This window comes from Nicotiana tomentosiformis, chromosome 4 (assembly GCF_000390325.3).
Source record: "Nicotiana tomentosiformis chromosome 4, ASM39032v3, whole genome shotgun sequence".
Classification (NCBI taxonomy): Eukaryota; Viridiplantae; Streptophyta; class Magnoliopsida; order Solanales; family Solanaceae; genus Nicotiana; species Nicotiana tomentosiformis.
Window position 1 is genome coordinate 32,224,852 of NC_090815.1, and position 17,630 is coordinate 32,242,481.

At 36.6% G+C, this 17,630-nt stretch overlaps 1 protein-coding gene across 1 annotated transcript; it reads right to left on the reverse strand.

Annotated features, from left to right (window-relative positions):
- Positions 1–1,247: 1,247 nt before the first annotated feature.
- LOC104097497 (alpha-xylosidase 1-like) lies at positions 1,248–6,622 on the reverse strand. Its single transcript, XM_009604064.4, has 3 exons — positions 6,280–6,622; positions 5,343–6,031; positions 1,248–3,372 (listed from the first exon to the last, which is right to left on the reverse strand). The coding sequence occupies exons 1-3, from the start codon at positions 6,507–6,509 to the stop codon at positions 1,493–1,495; spliced, it is 2,799 nt and encodes a 932-aa protein (XP_009602359.1). The 5' UTR covers positions 6,510–6,622; the 3' UTR covers positions 1,248–1,492.
- Positions 6,623–17,630: the final 11,008 nt, after the last annotated feature.

The following is a 17,630-nucleotide window of genomic DNA, read 5'->3' on the forward strand; positions in this document are numbered from 1 at the left end:
ATGTATAACTAATGCAAGTATTAGTTATACATATGTTGAAAAAATATACCAAACAAGGTATTAGTAATGCACAAAACTAATGCTTGCATTATTTTTTCTAATACCTCCTATCAAACGACCCCTAGGTCATTTGCAAAGTGGGCTGGCCCACCTATTTTATTAACTTATAGTCTATTGTATTGGACTTGAACAATTGGCCCACTGATTTATGTCTCACAAGAATCTTTCATTGTACTTGTAACTTATTTAATTGCTATCCTATTTAATACTCTTAACAGATTTTCCAAGTATATTATATACATACGCACACCTTTCATCTCTCTATATATATTCCATAATCAAGAAAGACAATACTTAAGAAACAAAACAAAAAAACAAATAACTGAATGGACTCTTTTAATTCATACTATGAACATATTGGCGTATTTTCAAACACTTCATTTAAATCATGAAAATCTTTTTACCCCTTGGGGCATCTTAATTTCATAATTAAGTCTCTACTTATCAAAATTTTAAGCCTAAAAGGACCTTACAAAAATACTCTATAAAGAAAGAAAGGAAAGGCAAGAGAGGTTTGTCTCAAACTTTGGTATATTTAATATGGATATTTGCTAGCCTATTTATAAGAAAATAAGATGGTCACTTATGGAATATGATTAACCGTCAGGGCCTTTAATGAATGGACATAAAATGTCTAACAAGGTGACCAATGAAAAACCATAGAGAAGCGAATAAGGCTTATAGTCTATGACCAAAAGTAGGCGATCCATATCACAACTCACTTCTTCAAGCTTGTAACAATAGTGATTTGTCAATATTTCCAAGCTTTTCTAACAACTCAACACTTCGAGCATTGTACTTTAATTGCTGTACAATAGATTTGAAACACATTATTGTACAACAACTAAGAAGAAGAAAAGCAAAAAGGAGCGATTTTATCTAAAGTTCGCCTACACTAGGTACTAATTAAATATTTTGGAAAACTGACTACAAGTTAAATGTGAGCGTAATACTAGCTCATCGTACTTTTCCCAACTCAAAAATTTTCTGCCTCACATTTAATTTCAAATTGTTTCCCCTAAATCAGACAGCACAAACTGAGGATAAACTAATACCCTTATGTAGCAGAAACAAAGTTCCTACCATTAGGTTTGTTCAGAATCTGCATTTTCAGTTTGATACAATCGTATTAGAAACATGGCAAGAGTAAATATTGTGAGGAATCCAATTCATATGTCCATTTGGAATTTGGCCAAGAAGCTGCAGTGACATTCTGAAGTATTTTAAATAAACATTGTTAAAACCTGGATTTCCCAAGAACAGAATAATGACAACTCTTACAGATACTATGTCTAGTACTTGATTCTATTTGCCTATTGTTTGAAAAATGATAGGCTCAGCTTAAACTCATCACCATTTCATCAAGAACCTTGAGACCTAATAATATAGGGCATAGGCAATTTATCCACACATAAGAATTACAGTGTTATTCTCAAGCTGAGCTTCCCATTTTCCAGGACATAACAAAGTTTTTCCCTAAAGGTAATTCTAGTCCATGTATATCCATCATCATACTCTTTCCCTTATCTCCTCCATCCTCCGAATTGTCGATATACTTTTGCTCTGCTGTGATAAACTGCACTTTTGAAGTATCTTCAATTGGTTGTCCATCGACGTTAATTTCAAAAGCTCGATCAGTGCCATTTGTACCTAAAACTATAACCTTCTCAATGAACCATCCTTTATCCAATGCAAACTTACCTTCTTGAACTTCTGACCACAACTTCACTGTTCTATTACTCGCTGTTGCATAGAAATCAATATATGTTGAGTGTCCATTTCCTAATTTCATCTCTAGAAGCTCATCATCGTCGAGGAAAAGATTTCCTTTTGCTTGTAGATCTTTAGTCCCTAATGGGAAGGTGACTATGAGGGTGTAAGGTGTCATTCTTGCTTCTTTTGATATCATTCCACCGCGCTGCATTGGTATTATGGTGTTTTGGTACAAATGTACATTGACCACATTTAGAGGTGCATCTAGTGTAAGATAGTGTGGTTCTATTGTGACAATGGCCTGTGTCATATCGAATATATTGTACCAAGTGCCCGGGGGAAACAAAGCTTTCACCTCAGTTTTACCCTCATCTAGCACGGGTGAGACCATGACACTGCTTCCTACCAAGAATTGTGTGCTCACGTCGTAAAGCTCATGTAAATTTGGGAAAGAGAAGAAGAGTGGACGAGCAATAGGCGCCCCAGTAGTATGTGCCTCATAGTTCAAGGTGTAGAAATATGGTAGTAACTTATATCTCATTCCTAATGCATTTCGAGCAGATTCAGCCACGCTCTCCCATTGGTAAAGTTCTTGTCTAGGGGAGTAGTAGTTCGCGTGATCCCTTGAGAATGGATAGAACGCACCAACTTCAATCCAACGGTTGCAAAGTTCCTCTGTAGGTGCTGGATAGAATCCACATATATCTGAACCAACCATCGGAACACCAAATAAGCCAAAATTCAGCATTGTAGATATTGAATATCTCAAATCATCCCAAGTTCCTTTGTTATCCCCTGTCCAATGTGCAGCATAATGTCCTGAACCAACAAACGTGGAACGAGACAATATAAACGGGCGCTTGCCCTCGAGTTCTTGAAGTGCCTTGTGAGTTGCAATGGACTGAGAAAAACCATAAATGCTATGAGCATCATATTCCCTAACTCCATTATAATGAACTGCACTAGTGGCTATTGTCTTGTAACCAATTGGTGCTTGTATTCCAGAAGCATTAATCTTATAAGGCGGATCGTCCCATTTAGTATTTGTTATGTTTTTGCAATCTAAGCAACAAATCCAACCAGGACCAGTACCATTAGGACATATCCTGTTTTCAGGGATTGTGCACAAACCAGAACAAAAGTTGGAAACTTCATTCATGTCAATCCAGAGTCCATCAACAGGTACAAGTTCATGAAATCGCCTAATTTCATCGCCCCACCACTCAACAGTTTTCGGGTTGAGAAAATCAGGAAAGTTAACAGCACCAGGCCAGACTTGAGCTAAATAAGGCTTGCCTTCATATTTGATGAAGACATCATTGGCTATACCTCTTTGGTAAACACCATAACTATTATTAACTCCGATTCCAGGATCTACTATGACAATGTACTTCATGCCTCGCGCATGAATTTTCTCCAAGAATGACAATAATTGCGGACGAGGGTAGTTGACAGGGTTGAGAGTGAAATCCTTTTTCCCGTCCATGTGATCATCGTCGTTCCAGATCACATCAAGAGGGATCTTGGCTTTCTTATAGTTCTCGACAACATCCTCAATTACAGATAAATTGTGGTAACCCCATCTGCATTGATGGAATCCTGTTGCAATGACCAAGCAGGAGATAATTTTAATTAGTAGATGGGCAATGAGATATCAGTAGCATTTACCAAACATCAATAGTCTAATTAGAATGTAGTGTGTGATAAGTGAGAGGAGCATGCTCAATTTACTAAGGGTGAATTACTAATCTGAAAAAGATTTAAGTAACCTGTTTTTTTCTTTTTTTTTTGGCTAATGATAAGTAACCTATTATAACCGGTTAAACTGCACTAATAGAACAAATATTTTTTATACTGTCGGTGTATATTTAATACCTTTAGATTTATCTTGTTTTGGGACTGAAATTATGCAATTTAGACTATAAAGTTCTCTACCAAGTATAAAGGTCCAAGAATTCATCACTCATTTGATCAATACCTACTGAGAGTGCTTTACATGATCAATACCTTACGTGGAGTGATAGTCGAAATATTCCATGGTGCATAACATGATAAGCCAAAATGGGAGGAAAAAAATAAAAGAAATAAAAAAAAATGGTTCATCACATTATGATTTGTTTATCAACTCAATCATTTCATACCTACTATCAGGGGCAGAGCTAGCCTTCTGCTTATGGGTTCGGCCGAACCCAGTAGTTTTTTTGCAGACTCTGTATTTGTCTTGAAAAATTTATGAAATATGTATAAATTATTATTACTGTGAATATGTGACTCAAAGATCTATCGGAAATAACCTCTGTATTCCCTCGGGGTAGGGATAAAATCTGAGCATACTCTATCCTTCCCATACTCCACTTGTATGATTTTACTGGTCGTTGTTGTTGTTGGTGTGACTCAAAGACTCTACTTTTTCAAAATTCCCAATAGCTAGTAAATTGACAGGAGTACATTAATTTGCCAATAAAACAATTATTGAGATGGTCCGCGTGGTACCAAATTGCTACCTTATGCGGAACAATAAAGACCTTGTCCCATGGAAGGAAAATTTTAGTAAGGAAATAAGGGCAGTAGACAAAAGCAATGTTTTGTTTTGTCCAAAACACGACACAGAACAAAGAACAGCCAAAACTCGCAGAAAGCAAAGTCACGGGTTTTATTTTCTACTTTAATGAAGACAAAACCTAAAACTACAAATATTCTCCACTGCCTCCTTCATCCCAACTTGGTGATAACCATGGATTCAGGATTTATATTATGAGTTTTTTTTTTTGGTTCCCATCCACGTCCGGTATCTTTATTTGGACCCGAATAAATTCGACTTCGCGCCGGGAAGTCTCACATTGGAGGGTAAAGCGTGATTTTATATCCGAGGCTCGAACCCGAAACTATTACGAAGGATGAAGGATTACACTTTCAAATATTGTGGACTGCATCCTTAATCAAGAATTAAGTCATTAAGTTGCTCCAATATGCTGCCCTCCTAAACATTATAGCGAAAAACTTTGTCAAGGTTATAGGTTTTGTTTATGGGCAAAACATTTTTATCTATAGTATAACCTATGAAAAAATATGGTTTTGATACGAGACAATGTTTTTCATTTTTTTGTACCATGATTCAAATTTTTTTTAGAAGTTTCCCACGAAACTCAATCGTAATTCAACAATTTCCAATTGAGTGTATATAGTGTGTGAAGCTTAACTAATAGTACCTATGAATTAGTTCCAAAAAGCAGTTATCGGGAATAGAGGCCTTGCTTTTCTTTTTTTGTCGAGATTGAGTAGGTGTTTAGTATACTCTTGTCTAGCCTATGCTTTGTCTCTAACAAGAACTGTCATAAATGCACTTACATAAATAATAATCAAAAGCTTCACACAGTTACTTCACCCTTCAATCCTTTTATCTGTTAATTTAACCCAAAAAATTATGTTATGCTCCTACTTGTTCACAAAAGTTTGTTACAGAATATATGTCACTTTAGAAAATCAAGAAGATTCCAATAAGGCATGGGATCAAAGAGTATCGCCATTAATACAAATGCAGTAAAGAAGATAGAGAATTTGGAACTTACCAAAAGACCAATAAGGCATTGGAGCAGGCCTGCCTATGAAGGAAGTATACTGATCAACAACAGCAAGAGGTGTAGGACCAGAAAAGAAGTAAAAGTCAAATACACCCCCAATCACTTTGTATGTTAAAGAATCCCCTCTGTAAAACACATCCATTCCATTGCTATTTAGCAACAAAACTGCATGACCATATGCCTCTCCATTCACATTCCTCAAATCCATATACATAGGATGTGAACCATACAAATCAATATTCAGATTAAGAGCTGATACATCAGTTGTGTACAAAGTGTAAGGATCATTAGGATATAGTTTTATCCCATGAGGCTGTGTGTTTTCTCCAAGGCCATATAAAGAAGAATTTTTAGGCAATTTTGTGGATACTTCAAGATATTGGTCTTTAAATACCAAATTGCTATAAGGGTCTGAATCATCAGAACTGGAATTGAAAAGGGTCTGTCCATTTGATTTTCTTTTCACAGAAAAACTGAAAGGGTCATTTGTATAGCTGAATATTAACTCATTTCCTGAATATTCTGATGTTGCTAGTGGCAAAAGGTTCTTTCTTGACCTACCAATAGTTTGTTTCAGTGATGGGGGTGTTTCTCTTGGTAATAAGTTGTAAGGAACTTCCCATCTTTGTTTTTCTGCATCAGTTATATGAATTCTCAAACGTTCATCTGTCTCATGCCTGCATAATAATCACAAAATTAACCTAAAGATCATAATTTTTTTATTTTTCCAAGCAGAGGCGGATACATCCATATATATTCATCGAGTTCAACTGAACTCTTTCAATACGAAATAAATATGTGAAGAACTACTAAAGTTTCAATTAAAATATTACATTATTAAAGCCGTTGTTTTCAAGAATGATGTTCATGCAAATCCTAGACATGATTTTTGTTTCTTTTTTGAGTGAAAAGTTAAAAGACTTACTTAACATAGAGCTGCAAATGAGGAATATCTGGCCCATAAATATTGTTCTTCTCTTTAACTTGGAGGTGTCCTATAAGGCCTCCATCAGGTGACTTTTCTATGGAGATCAACTTGTAACCTTGGCCAATCTTGACTGGAGTTGTGTTGGCAAAATTAACACCAGCTATACATAGAATCAAGATTAGCAAGGAAGTAAGTGGAGTAGGTGAATATAAGGAAGAGAAAAACATGATATTGTAGTGAAATTAAGAATCAAAGTAGAAGCATGGAGGGTAGCCAAATATGTGGCACTTGGCAAGAGTGACTGTTAAGAGTTTTTTTGGGTATGTATTGGCAAAGAAAATCATATAATACTTGTGATACAGTTGAAGATTAATTCATCACACAATCACTTCCAAATTATCATGTGATTCTGATGTTCTTTTTGGTCCCACCTGATGAGGCAGGGTAGCGCATTACACAAAGTATCCCACGTTTATGTAGGGTCGGAAAAGCACCCCAAGGAATGTGATATAGGCAGCCTACTATGATGCAAGTATAAGTGATTGATTTCACGACTGGAATCCGTGACCTATATGTCACACGAAGACAACTTAAGAAATCTCTTTTGTTTTTCTTTGCCCTTACACTCGTCTATCAAAAAAAAACATCTTTGCTTGCACAAGGTAGCTAGGGCTAAGGCTATAGGCACATTATCCTCCACAGATCTCATTTATGGGATTACACTAAGTATGTTGTTGTTGTTCTTACACTTGTCATCGGGGGCGGAGCTTTAATATTAGGTATGAGTTTGGACGAACCCAACAATTTTTGCTTAGACCTCGTATTTAAATTAAGAAAGTTATTAAACATATATAAATATTTAATTATAAATCTAATAATTAAAACTAATTATAAGGTCGTACCTATAAATTTCAAATTGAGGCTCTGTCTTAGCTCATCATTGGCTTTAATTGTAGTAATAATTACCGAGGAAGCTGAGTTTAGCCTTCTGTCACTTCTATCACCCAATAGATCCTTTTATCTCCATACCTTATCGTGTGACATAAAATAAAATTATTTCTTATAGTACCAATGCTGAAAGTGAATATTGGTCTTTCATGTTTTCGTGCTCTGTTGCCATAAAGCAGGAAAAGCCAGATAAAATGAGCAGCGTGCATATCTTTAGTTAACATTGGAATTGACAAATCGAATATTTTCATTATGAGGTGAATTTATTCTATTAATCAATATTTTATTTTAAGGTAAATACAAAAAGAAAAAAAATTCATTTTTAAGTGAGATTTAGAAATTCATTAAATCTCATGCTTTTGCTATTAACTAATTTAATTTAAAGGAGTTTTAATGACCATAAATACTTGGATTATGTGGGTAACACTTGATGAATCTTTAAATAAGCCCATTAATTTTGATGAAGAGTGATATTAGGCTAATAATTCATGTTTTTGCATGTAATTTGCCTTGCATTATGCCTCGATCTTGTTAACTTCGGTGTGAACATTTATGACTCGAGCTTAATAATGGTATTTATATGTAGATAGGAGTCAATTGAAAGTGATTTGGAAAGCTTGCATGCAAATTGAAGTAAAAACGAAAGAATTTGGAAGGAGTATGACTTTGGTGCCCAGGTTCGCGCCAGACACCAACCAAAACGCCAAGGGCAGCAGAGCACAAAACTGGAAAAAGTTCGGTGTCTAGGTTGGCGCCAAGCGCCAAGCGAGACGCCCAAGGACGGATTTCATCCTAATTCGGCTAGGACTTGGTAGTTTCGACCCTACATGCCCCCAACATATATAAAAGAGATTCTAAACATATTTCTTAAGGGAGAGACATTATTGGAGAGGCAAAAGGCTACGTAGAACACTTGAAAGCAACGAATCACAAGAGTTTGCTTTTCCGCTCTTCCTTAATCTGTATTTTAATGCTTTTAATTATTATCATGATTGTTAGCATGACTATGAATAGCTAATTTGTTAACTAGGGTTTTGATAGAACCTTTTGTAGGATAAGTTCTTGTTATGTTTTTATATAATTGAGCTATTAGATTCTTTACTTGTTCAACTACGTGTTTGTTGATGTTGATTGAGTGGCCATCAATTGACTGTGCCTATTTAGTGTGTATTGCTTGAGAGAGGATACGCATTTAGGTTGTTGTTGAACAACATCACTCCTAAAGTATGTGAGAAATCAATACGGAGGGTTTAAAGACGGGATTAGAGATAACGAAACCTTGGTACGATTGTAGTGAGCGATGAATTAGTACCAGCTAGCGTAGTTCGAGAGAATATATCTAGTAAATTATGGTAGTTGCTCGAGAGAGAACTACGATACCCGAAGTACTCACGATCGGTAGAGAATAATTAGGCGAAATTATAAAAGACATAGCAGGAAAGATTCCGATAATTGAAAAAATCATAACTCTAGACCTCCTTAATCTTGTCTTCAACCCTTATTATCTCTAGTTATTAATCTACTGCTTTAATTTGTTAGTTAATTAGTTAGACATAAGAATCTTAATATTTATAATTTAGGAATTGTTCGAGCTGTATTCTTGGTGATAGTGAATAGTTATAGCTACACCTTAGTTCTCTGTAGGATTCGATATTGGACTCTTAGACCAGATTATATTTGCAGCGACTGCTTAGTCCTTTTTATAAGGCATAGCTGGGTGTGACCAAATTTTGGCGTCGTTGCCGGAAAACTAATGGTGTAGTTATAGTTGTAAATATTACTTGGTGTCAAGTTTGAACTTTTATTTTATTTTTATTTTTGATTTGAGAGACACGGCGTCTTGGAATTATGAGAGTCTTTATGTTGGTAATTCTACTTTTGATCATCCTTATGCATATTGTGGAGGAAACATCCTTTGATAATTTTTCCATGAGCATCAACTCAATCTTATGTGTGAAATGTGTGTGATATGTGTGGTGGTCAAGATGGTCACTTTCATGGTTATTCTTATATTTCTTATCCTCCCCCAACCCTTTATTATGATGGTTCTACTTTTTCTTGTGAAGTTAATAGGAAAAAAGAACCCAGGGATGATGAATTGAAAGAGAACAAGGATATGCTAAGGTGCCTTGTGAAACAAAATAATGAGAAACAATTACACAAACAAAGGCAAGATGCTACTATTCGTACCCTGGAGGCACATGTGAGTCAATTGGTTAAAGCATCTAATGCTCAATAAGCCAATATTGGGGATAGTAGCCAAGAAGAGCAAGAATTAGATACTAAAATTGAGGTGCTAATGGAGGAGGTCAAAGTAGAACACCAATAATATATCCAACTAGAATTTGAGGATGCCGATGTTGAAAAAGTAATACTAGAGTCAGCCAAGGGCATTGAAGATAAAAATTTAGTTGACTTTAGTGTGATTGGTGTTGAGGAGGTCGAAAATCTTGAAGTTCATGTATTTGAGTGCGTTGGACCTTATTCCAAACACTTCTCTACATTATGTTCAGATGGTGAAATGAGAACTGATCCATATGAGCATAGAAAGGAGTCAAGGAAACAGGTAGATGGGCCATATATTTTGAAATTTTCAAGGCCGTCTAGGCAAGAAGACACTCCTCGGTTGAGAGTCAAAAAGTGCATGAGAATTTATTTAATTTTTGGCTCGGAAGAATTTGTGCCGCCCCAAGAGCATAATCATAAGCTTGAAGCAGAACTTGTGGTTCAATTCATAAGCTCAAGGTGTAGGTAAAAAGTGATTCGCGTCGTGTCGCGACATTAAATCAAGCGCTTGTTGGGAGGCAACCCAGCTTTACTGCTTTCATTTATTTTTATTTTTTATTATTGTATTATTTTTGTTGTGTTTATTTTGTATTTTCTAGGAGTATGGGAAGCAAAACCATTGTAAGAAAGCAAAGCAAGTGAGATAGTGAGAACTAAGTGTGGGGTGCCCGCACAAAGAACCAAGTATGGGAGAAGTCTGAGTATTTCATGAGTTGCTAATGCTTCGGCCTTTGGCCTGCCAGGGAGTTTCTTTCACCCTCTTGTTATTTATGGTGTGCATTGGGACAAAGCACAATTTTAAGTGTGGGGTGAGGAGATTTTCTGGTTGATTTTCTACGATATTTTAGTTGTGTTAGTTTAACTAAAAAAATCAAACTTTTCCTTACGATGGATCTCTTGGATAACTTTCTTGAGGGATTAAGATCCAATGAAAAAATTTCAAAATATTTTTTTTTATTTTTAGTTAGTCGTAGGTAGATAATAATTCCCATTGATTTTTTTTTTTTGGCATCGGTTCTTTTCCAAGGGATGTAACTTGAACCAGGTAGTTTTGTATTTTTTTTTTTTTAGGAAAATGAAGGAAGAAAACTTGAGTGTTGTAATGACTTTTGACCTGTTTGATGCTAACATAGTTAGGCCCTAGCATGCAAATTACCTTCCTAGCATGTTTTAATGAAAATTGATGCCATAAAAGATAATAGCTTGTTTGTGACGCATTCTCTCAATTACTTGACCCATTGTTCATGTAGTGCTTTATTGCTTAATACTTCTTGACTTTGTGATTACTTGCCTAAACTTGAGAGTTTGAATGGAACCGTACCGATTGGGGTCATGTGCATTGTGTGATATGAGATTTCGAGTACATTCTGTGCTATTATGTGTTTGTCTAGAACTTGTCCTGCATGTTAGTCGAAGTGAAATAAGTAAACTTTGTGAGTCTAGGAGATGATGTACGCGTTCCTTTGATTGTCTATTGAGATAATGCCGCCATTTATAAAATTATCCTTAGATAGCCCATTTGAGCCTATAATATTTTTGTTTGGCACCCACATTACAAGACGATTCCCATTTTGTTCTTAATTAAATCTTTTCGAACCTTTACCTCCGAAAGCACCTAAGTTTCTAGAAGCGTAAGATGAGAGTTGGGGTAGTTTTTGAGTGGAACCATAGAAAGGCCAAAAGGCGCATGTATGTTTTGGAAGATCATTAGCCGGGCAACCCAAGTTTGTGGAGAGTGTTAAAAAAAAAGGAGAAGAAAAAAAAACGGAAAAGAAAAGAAAATATAAAAAAAAAGAAAAAAAAGTATATAGAAAATACACCTCGTATTCATCGTGATCCGTACTAGTAAATGCATAGTTGTGCTTAAAGAAGAAGGGACAAGTTATATATGGTTCCGTGGCATTGCTTGAATTGGTCATGAAAAGTCTGTATTTGAAAGTTAAGTGTAATGTATTAAAGCACTTAGGAGGGTTAGTTACTATACCCAGAATATATCCTACCTGTACCTTAGCCTACATTACAACCCAAAAAGACCTAATTGATCTTAAACTGTGCGAGCTTAGATTAGTAGAGATATACACTACGGGCAAGCCTATGGTACAACCACAGAATATACATGAATTTCTTTGTAAGAGTGACTAGTTCTTCGCTCATATATGTGATATCCTGAAATTATATTCGAATGCATATTTGAATGTGTGGATGAAATACCATCTTATTCTTTGGTGAGGCACATGATTCCATGATGGATAAGTGACGGTATTAAACATCTCTTGATGGGTGAGTGCACGAGTTAAGAGTGCTTATTGGCGTCGAGTTGGTGTTTGAGGTTGGGTGGTTATGGGCAGGTTGTTTGAGTGTTTTAAATTGGTTTCTAATATTCCGGCATGTGAAAGGTGGGAAAGGTATGAATGCGTATGCACGGGCTTAATTATTGGTATCAACCATGGTCATAAGTGTAGTGTGTTGAATTTCCAATGTTCCTCCATTGTATGATGTATTGCATGCATTGTTTGGTTAGCAAGGTTTTAGGTTGCTCAAGGACGAGCAAGAGCTTAAGTGTGGGGTGGTGATGTTAGGCTAAAAATCCATATTTTTGCATATAATTTGCCTTGCATTATGTCTCGATCTTGTTAACTTTGAAGTGAATATTTATGACTCGAGCTTAATAATGGTATGTATATGTGTAGGAGTCAATTGGAAGTGATTTGGAAAGCTTGCATGCAAATTGAAGTAAAAACAAAAGAATTTGGAGGGAGTATGACTTTGGTGCCTAGGTTCGCGCCAGGCACCAACCAAAGCGCCAAGGTCAACAGAGCACAAAAATAAAAAAAGTTCAATTTCCAGGTTAGCGCCAGGAGCCAAGTGATCCACGTCCAATCTGTACTCAATAGTGAGTGGAAACAGTCGTTGGAAGAATAGTACCAACAAGAGTCGGGTTCGATTTTCACAGGGAGTTACACTGGGTGTTAGGAATATACACTTGACGAGAGTGAATGGATTAACTAAATTTGCATTTCCACAAAAGGTTTTGATTTCTAATTATGCTTTTACTCTAACAATTGTAAGCTAAGATAGGAATTTAGAAGCGAATGATTATTTTTGGTCTTTTTTCAAATAGTTAAAAAGCCTAGGGATGTGACCATAACCTAGGTGTTCACCTAAAGGATTAAATACGTTAATACTTATTTTATTGATTGGGGTGTATTATAGTTGTCAACTCTACGTTACCCGCTCAATACCTCTCGGTCAAAGAGTGATTTTGCCCAATTTGGCCTTTTCAAGTCCAAATGGGTATCAAATAAAATAGTTGATATGAGATCAAGTCGGGTTCTTACTATCTCTAGTTTGAACCCTTTACTTAGGCTAATCAAACTCTCAATTAACCCAATTCCTTGTTAGCCAGGTTATCCTACACTAGTCACTCCTTCTTAAGTAGAGACTAAGTCAAAAAGGCATGAATATATGTTAACAACCATTAATTCTAAAATTTAAGCATGAACAAAGCTAAAAAATCAACACCCAATCATAAAAAAATATTAAATTAAGTACCCATAAGGTTTACACAATAGGGTTGGGTCATAACCCTAGTAAGAATCTAGCTACTCAAATTGGAAATTGAAGAAAATAAAGAAGAAATGCTAATTAAATCCATAATCAAAGATTAAAAATGATAAAATATAATGTTTAAACGCTAAAATAATCACAAACTTCCTAGAACGGCAAAATATAACGGCTACAACACCTCAAACTTCGAAACTTGACCTAAAAGTGAAACTCGTCTATTTATAGTGGCCCAAAATTCGCTAACAAAAATGCCCCTCGGGAGGTTCTGCGGTCGTACAATTTCATGTGCGGTCCACAGATTTCTTCAGTTGGCAGGAGCTTGGATTCTGCAGCCACACATCTCTGGATTGCGGTTGCAAAGCATCTTCTGCAGCCACACAATTCTTGTGCGGTCCGTACTTCAGCAAGGCTTCAGGACTTGGTGTTTTGCACACTCTCTAAACTTGAAATCATTTGTCAGTGCAGACCATATTCTGCTGCCGCACAATTCATGTGTGGTCCGCACATTGGCCCAATTCCTGTTGGGTTCTTTCACTTGGTTTGCGGCCTGATGGGTACAAAACACAATACAAAATTATTGCTCGCTAGTCAAAGATAGTATAGCTTAATTATCGTTTTCACAGGGATTGGATTTACAGTGTTCGAATAATCTTCAGTTGATTACTATCCAGGAAAATTAACACTTGATTTGGTGACTATTACTACAATTAACTACTAAAAATTAAGCAAGTAACAATTCATCCCAAAAGACAGCAGATAGTCTACGAAGAAATATCAATGAGAGAAATAAGGGTATTTGACTAGATACGTGCAAGATAATTGACTCGGGATCCAATTATTGAGTTAATTTACTCTATGATATTGTTGATTATCACGGATTCAATAAATAATCAGATTACACTTGAATTTAATGTTCCTCTTTCGATTAAACGTTAGTTTCAATAATTAATCCAATTGAAGCACGATAAACAATTGCAACAACAAAATGATGGTTATGATCTAAAGGGTAACTTCTCACAAATATTTCCCTATTTTCTAGTTCGATTAACAATTCAAGAGGCTCTTTCGATTACCTATTTGAATCACGAATTTAAACTAGAGCATAAGATATAAAGCAATTCAATATAAGGCTCCTCTTTCGATTAAGCAAAATAAGAAATAACTCCACACTACGGATTAAAACTCCATCAAATAATTCTAACAATTATCAAGAATCGAATCCCTAATCATATTATCAAAACACCGTATCTGCCAACACCCTAATGGAAATTACTCCATAACAATGGAGTAATACATCTCAAATAAGTTTAATAACAAAGAAAACATCAAAGCTACTGATTTCGATACAAACTCTCGTATTGCACCAATTGTAGGTTGTATTGTTGATTAATTCTTGAGTTTTCTTGCCTTTGTTGGTTCTCCAATCTTTCATAGGTCAAAAGTCCCTTCAAATTTGTGTTTTTGGTGTATTTATACCGTGTAGAAATAAGCCCGGACGAAATTACCCTTTTCTAGCCGAATTAGAGGTCACTCTAACAAATTTGCACGGCCGTGCTGCGCCATGCGGCGCGCTAGTGAGGAAATCCAGAGATCTCAGATTTTTCTTGTCATGCCACTTTTGCACTGTCGCACCGTGCCTCGCGGCGCCCCATGCGATGCTGTAGTGACTTTTTCTCAAAATGAATTCATGTGTCCCCTTTTTGATATCCGGACTTGGTCCTCGACCCCCAAACGTGATCCCGACCTAATTTCTTGGGCTTCTACTTAGACTTCAAAGCTCCAACTTATTCGATTTCACTCCAAATTACCTAAATAGCTTAGAATCATTTCCTACAAGGTATAAAATACGTAATAAGTATAAATCACTATCATTTAAGATCAAACACACGTAAAATGTAATAATTAGAGTGCAATACTATGACTAAAATACGGGTTTTTAGCCTACCATCACGGCCGCAGATGGAATTCTGCGGTCCGCACATTCTTCTGTGGCCACAGATATCCTTCTGCGGACCGCACTTCTTTGATTCTTCACCCTTTATTGCCTTGTGATTCAGAACACTCCTTTTTGAGTTCGATTCATCATGGGAGACCAAACTTCCAACATTCCTACAACTTCCATCTTTTCATTAGTTTTGGGAATATAAATCAATACTACCAGACTAAAATAAAAGCAAAAAGGTGATAATAAGTAGTCAAAATTCCCACTTATCAACTCTCCCAAACTTAAGTCTTTGCTTGTCCTAAAATAAATAAATTAGTTCCCACCACCTAGAGTTAAAGGTCATTTCATCGAGTTAAAGGTGAGCCATTCACACATCAGTTGGGACCAATATTTACCCACACTACTTATGCATTATCAACAAGGTGACAAGTCAAATATTCATGCACATATAGTTTTAATGTGACATTTGAGTTTCAAGAATTGACTTTACTCATCAAGGACTCTTGTTCTATCATGCAGGTCATGGTGGACTTCAAACTCTTCCTCATCTAATTTCCATTTGCCAAGCTCACTTAAGAAATTAGCATTCAATTTTAGGATTCATGAAAGGTTCACTCGTCTCTCATAAGAGAATGTCACAAGTACGGCTTCAAGTACCATAGGCTTGCCCCTTATGTAGACCGTCACTAATGTAAGCTCACTAGGTTTGAAATCAAGTAGGACTTCTTTCGGGTTGTAATGAAGGCTTTTGGATTAGGGTAGGATATCATATGGGTAAGTGGTTATACCTTTCCTTGAGCTCTCCACACTTTCATTTCTCGGCTCACAATTGCCAATTCTTAGAGACATTTTTTTTTAATTGGGGATTAGAGAGACTTAACATCACTCTTTCTTATTCATTTCATTCTTTTCTCCCTTTTTTTATTTCTCTTTCTATGGATCATTGCCTCTTTTTTCCTTGAAATACATTCGGGGCAAGTTCAAGACCCTTCGCATGGATACTTGGACTAGCAACAATTTATCTCACCCCTCACACAACTAAATTGTAAAATAGGATAGAGTCGAGGGCCTACAATGACCACATTCAAGTTTAAAGATCACTATGGTCCAATTAAACCATGCGATGATTGACAAAGTCAACTCAAGAGTCACAAAGTCACTAACTAGAGCTATTTCTTTCAAAAACCTTGTCTCTAACCATAAGCACGTAGTTAAGTATGTTGGTACCAATTGAAGCATGGTTGACTCTTCGAGCATGACTTAATTAGGTATTTTTATTCATTACTACTACTATTATTACCTAAACACAAAAACAGACTCATTCCCTTAAGAAGGTTGACACGCCATCCATTGTTGGGACGAGTCACCCGGTTCATACAACAACTACCTTTGGAAAGAACCGTGGCATTAAGAAAACCAAAGGCTTATTATCTACTAAAGCATAAAAAGAAAATACTTAACAAAACAAGAACTAATATGGAAAAGATAAAGAAGCTAATAATCAAAAACAAAGATAAAGAAGCTAAGGAGCAAAAACTACTAAAGATAGAATGAATATACATAATAAGAGAGAGAGAAGGTAGATAAATAAAAATATATAATATTATAAAATTATTATAGACCAAATGTATCAAAGTGTACCAATGTGTCAAATAAACTCCACCCCTTCCCCCCAAATAAAAGTAAGCATTATCCCCAATGCTTAATAAAATAAGAGTAAAAGAGGAGAGGGTGAAGAAAACTTCTTATGGATCCTTGGACATCTCAGTGTCCCCAACAATGTCATCTCCCCCAGGATCAGCCAACTGAATCTCATCATCGTCAAATCTAGGTATGGCTGGGTTGGCGAACATTTCACGCACTGCCTCAGTAGTGTCGACAGTAAGGTCTGGCTCGTCAAACTGTCCAGCTGGTGCTACAGGTGCAGATGGTGCTGAAGGATCTGGGCGGACTGGTGCGGATCAAGCACCATATCAAAGGGAAGGTCGACAGCTGTAGCAAATCTAGTCACCTCCCTCCGGAGCTTGTCCACTTATTTCTTTCTCACCTGGGACTTCCTCATCATATTTACTTCCTTTCCCAGCTCCTCAATCACCAACCCGTGTTGTACCAAGGTATCGATGATAGTCTTCTGGTTCTCCAGAATCTTCTTTAGTGTATCCTCAATGTCAGAAGGAACTTTTGATGCCTATGAAGTGGACAACGCTGCAATAGTACTGGACAAGTTAGACAGCTTTGCAGTAGCTGTCTGCATCTAAATATTGAGACTCGCCAATGTCTGGGAGACTCACAACGCAGAAAGTAGGGCAGTGGGCATGGGAACTGGCCTCGGAGCTGTGGCAGGAGCTATGGCAGAGGCATAGCAGTGGCACTGGTGGAAGGCTCAGTAGAAGTGGATGGAAGATCAACTGCCTCAGAAGCTACCATTGTTGGCTCATCAGACTGGCCTGTGGTGGTAGAAGGATGAACTTTCTTCTTTGGGTTGCTCGCATCCGTCAGAGTATACCAATCAAAGGGCTTCTTTTCCTTCACCTTAGTGTCAAAGTCCCTCGGCTCTACCTTTGCATCAGTGAGATATTCTGTAATAGTGTTGGGATAAGGG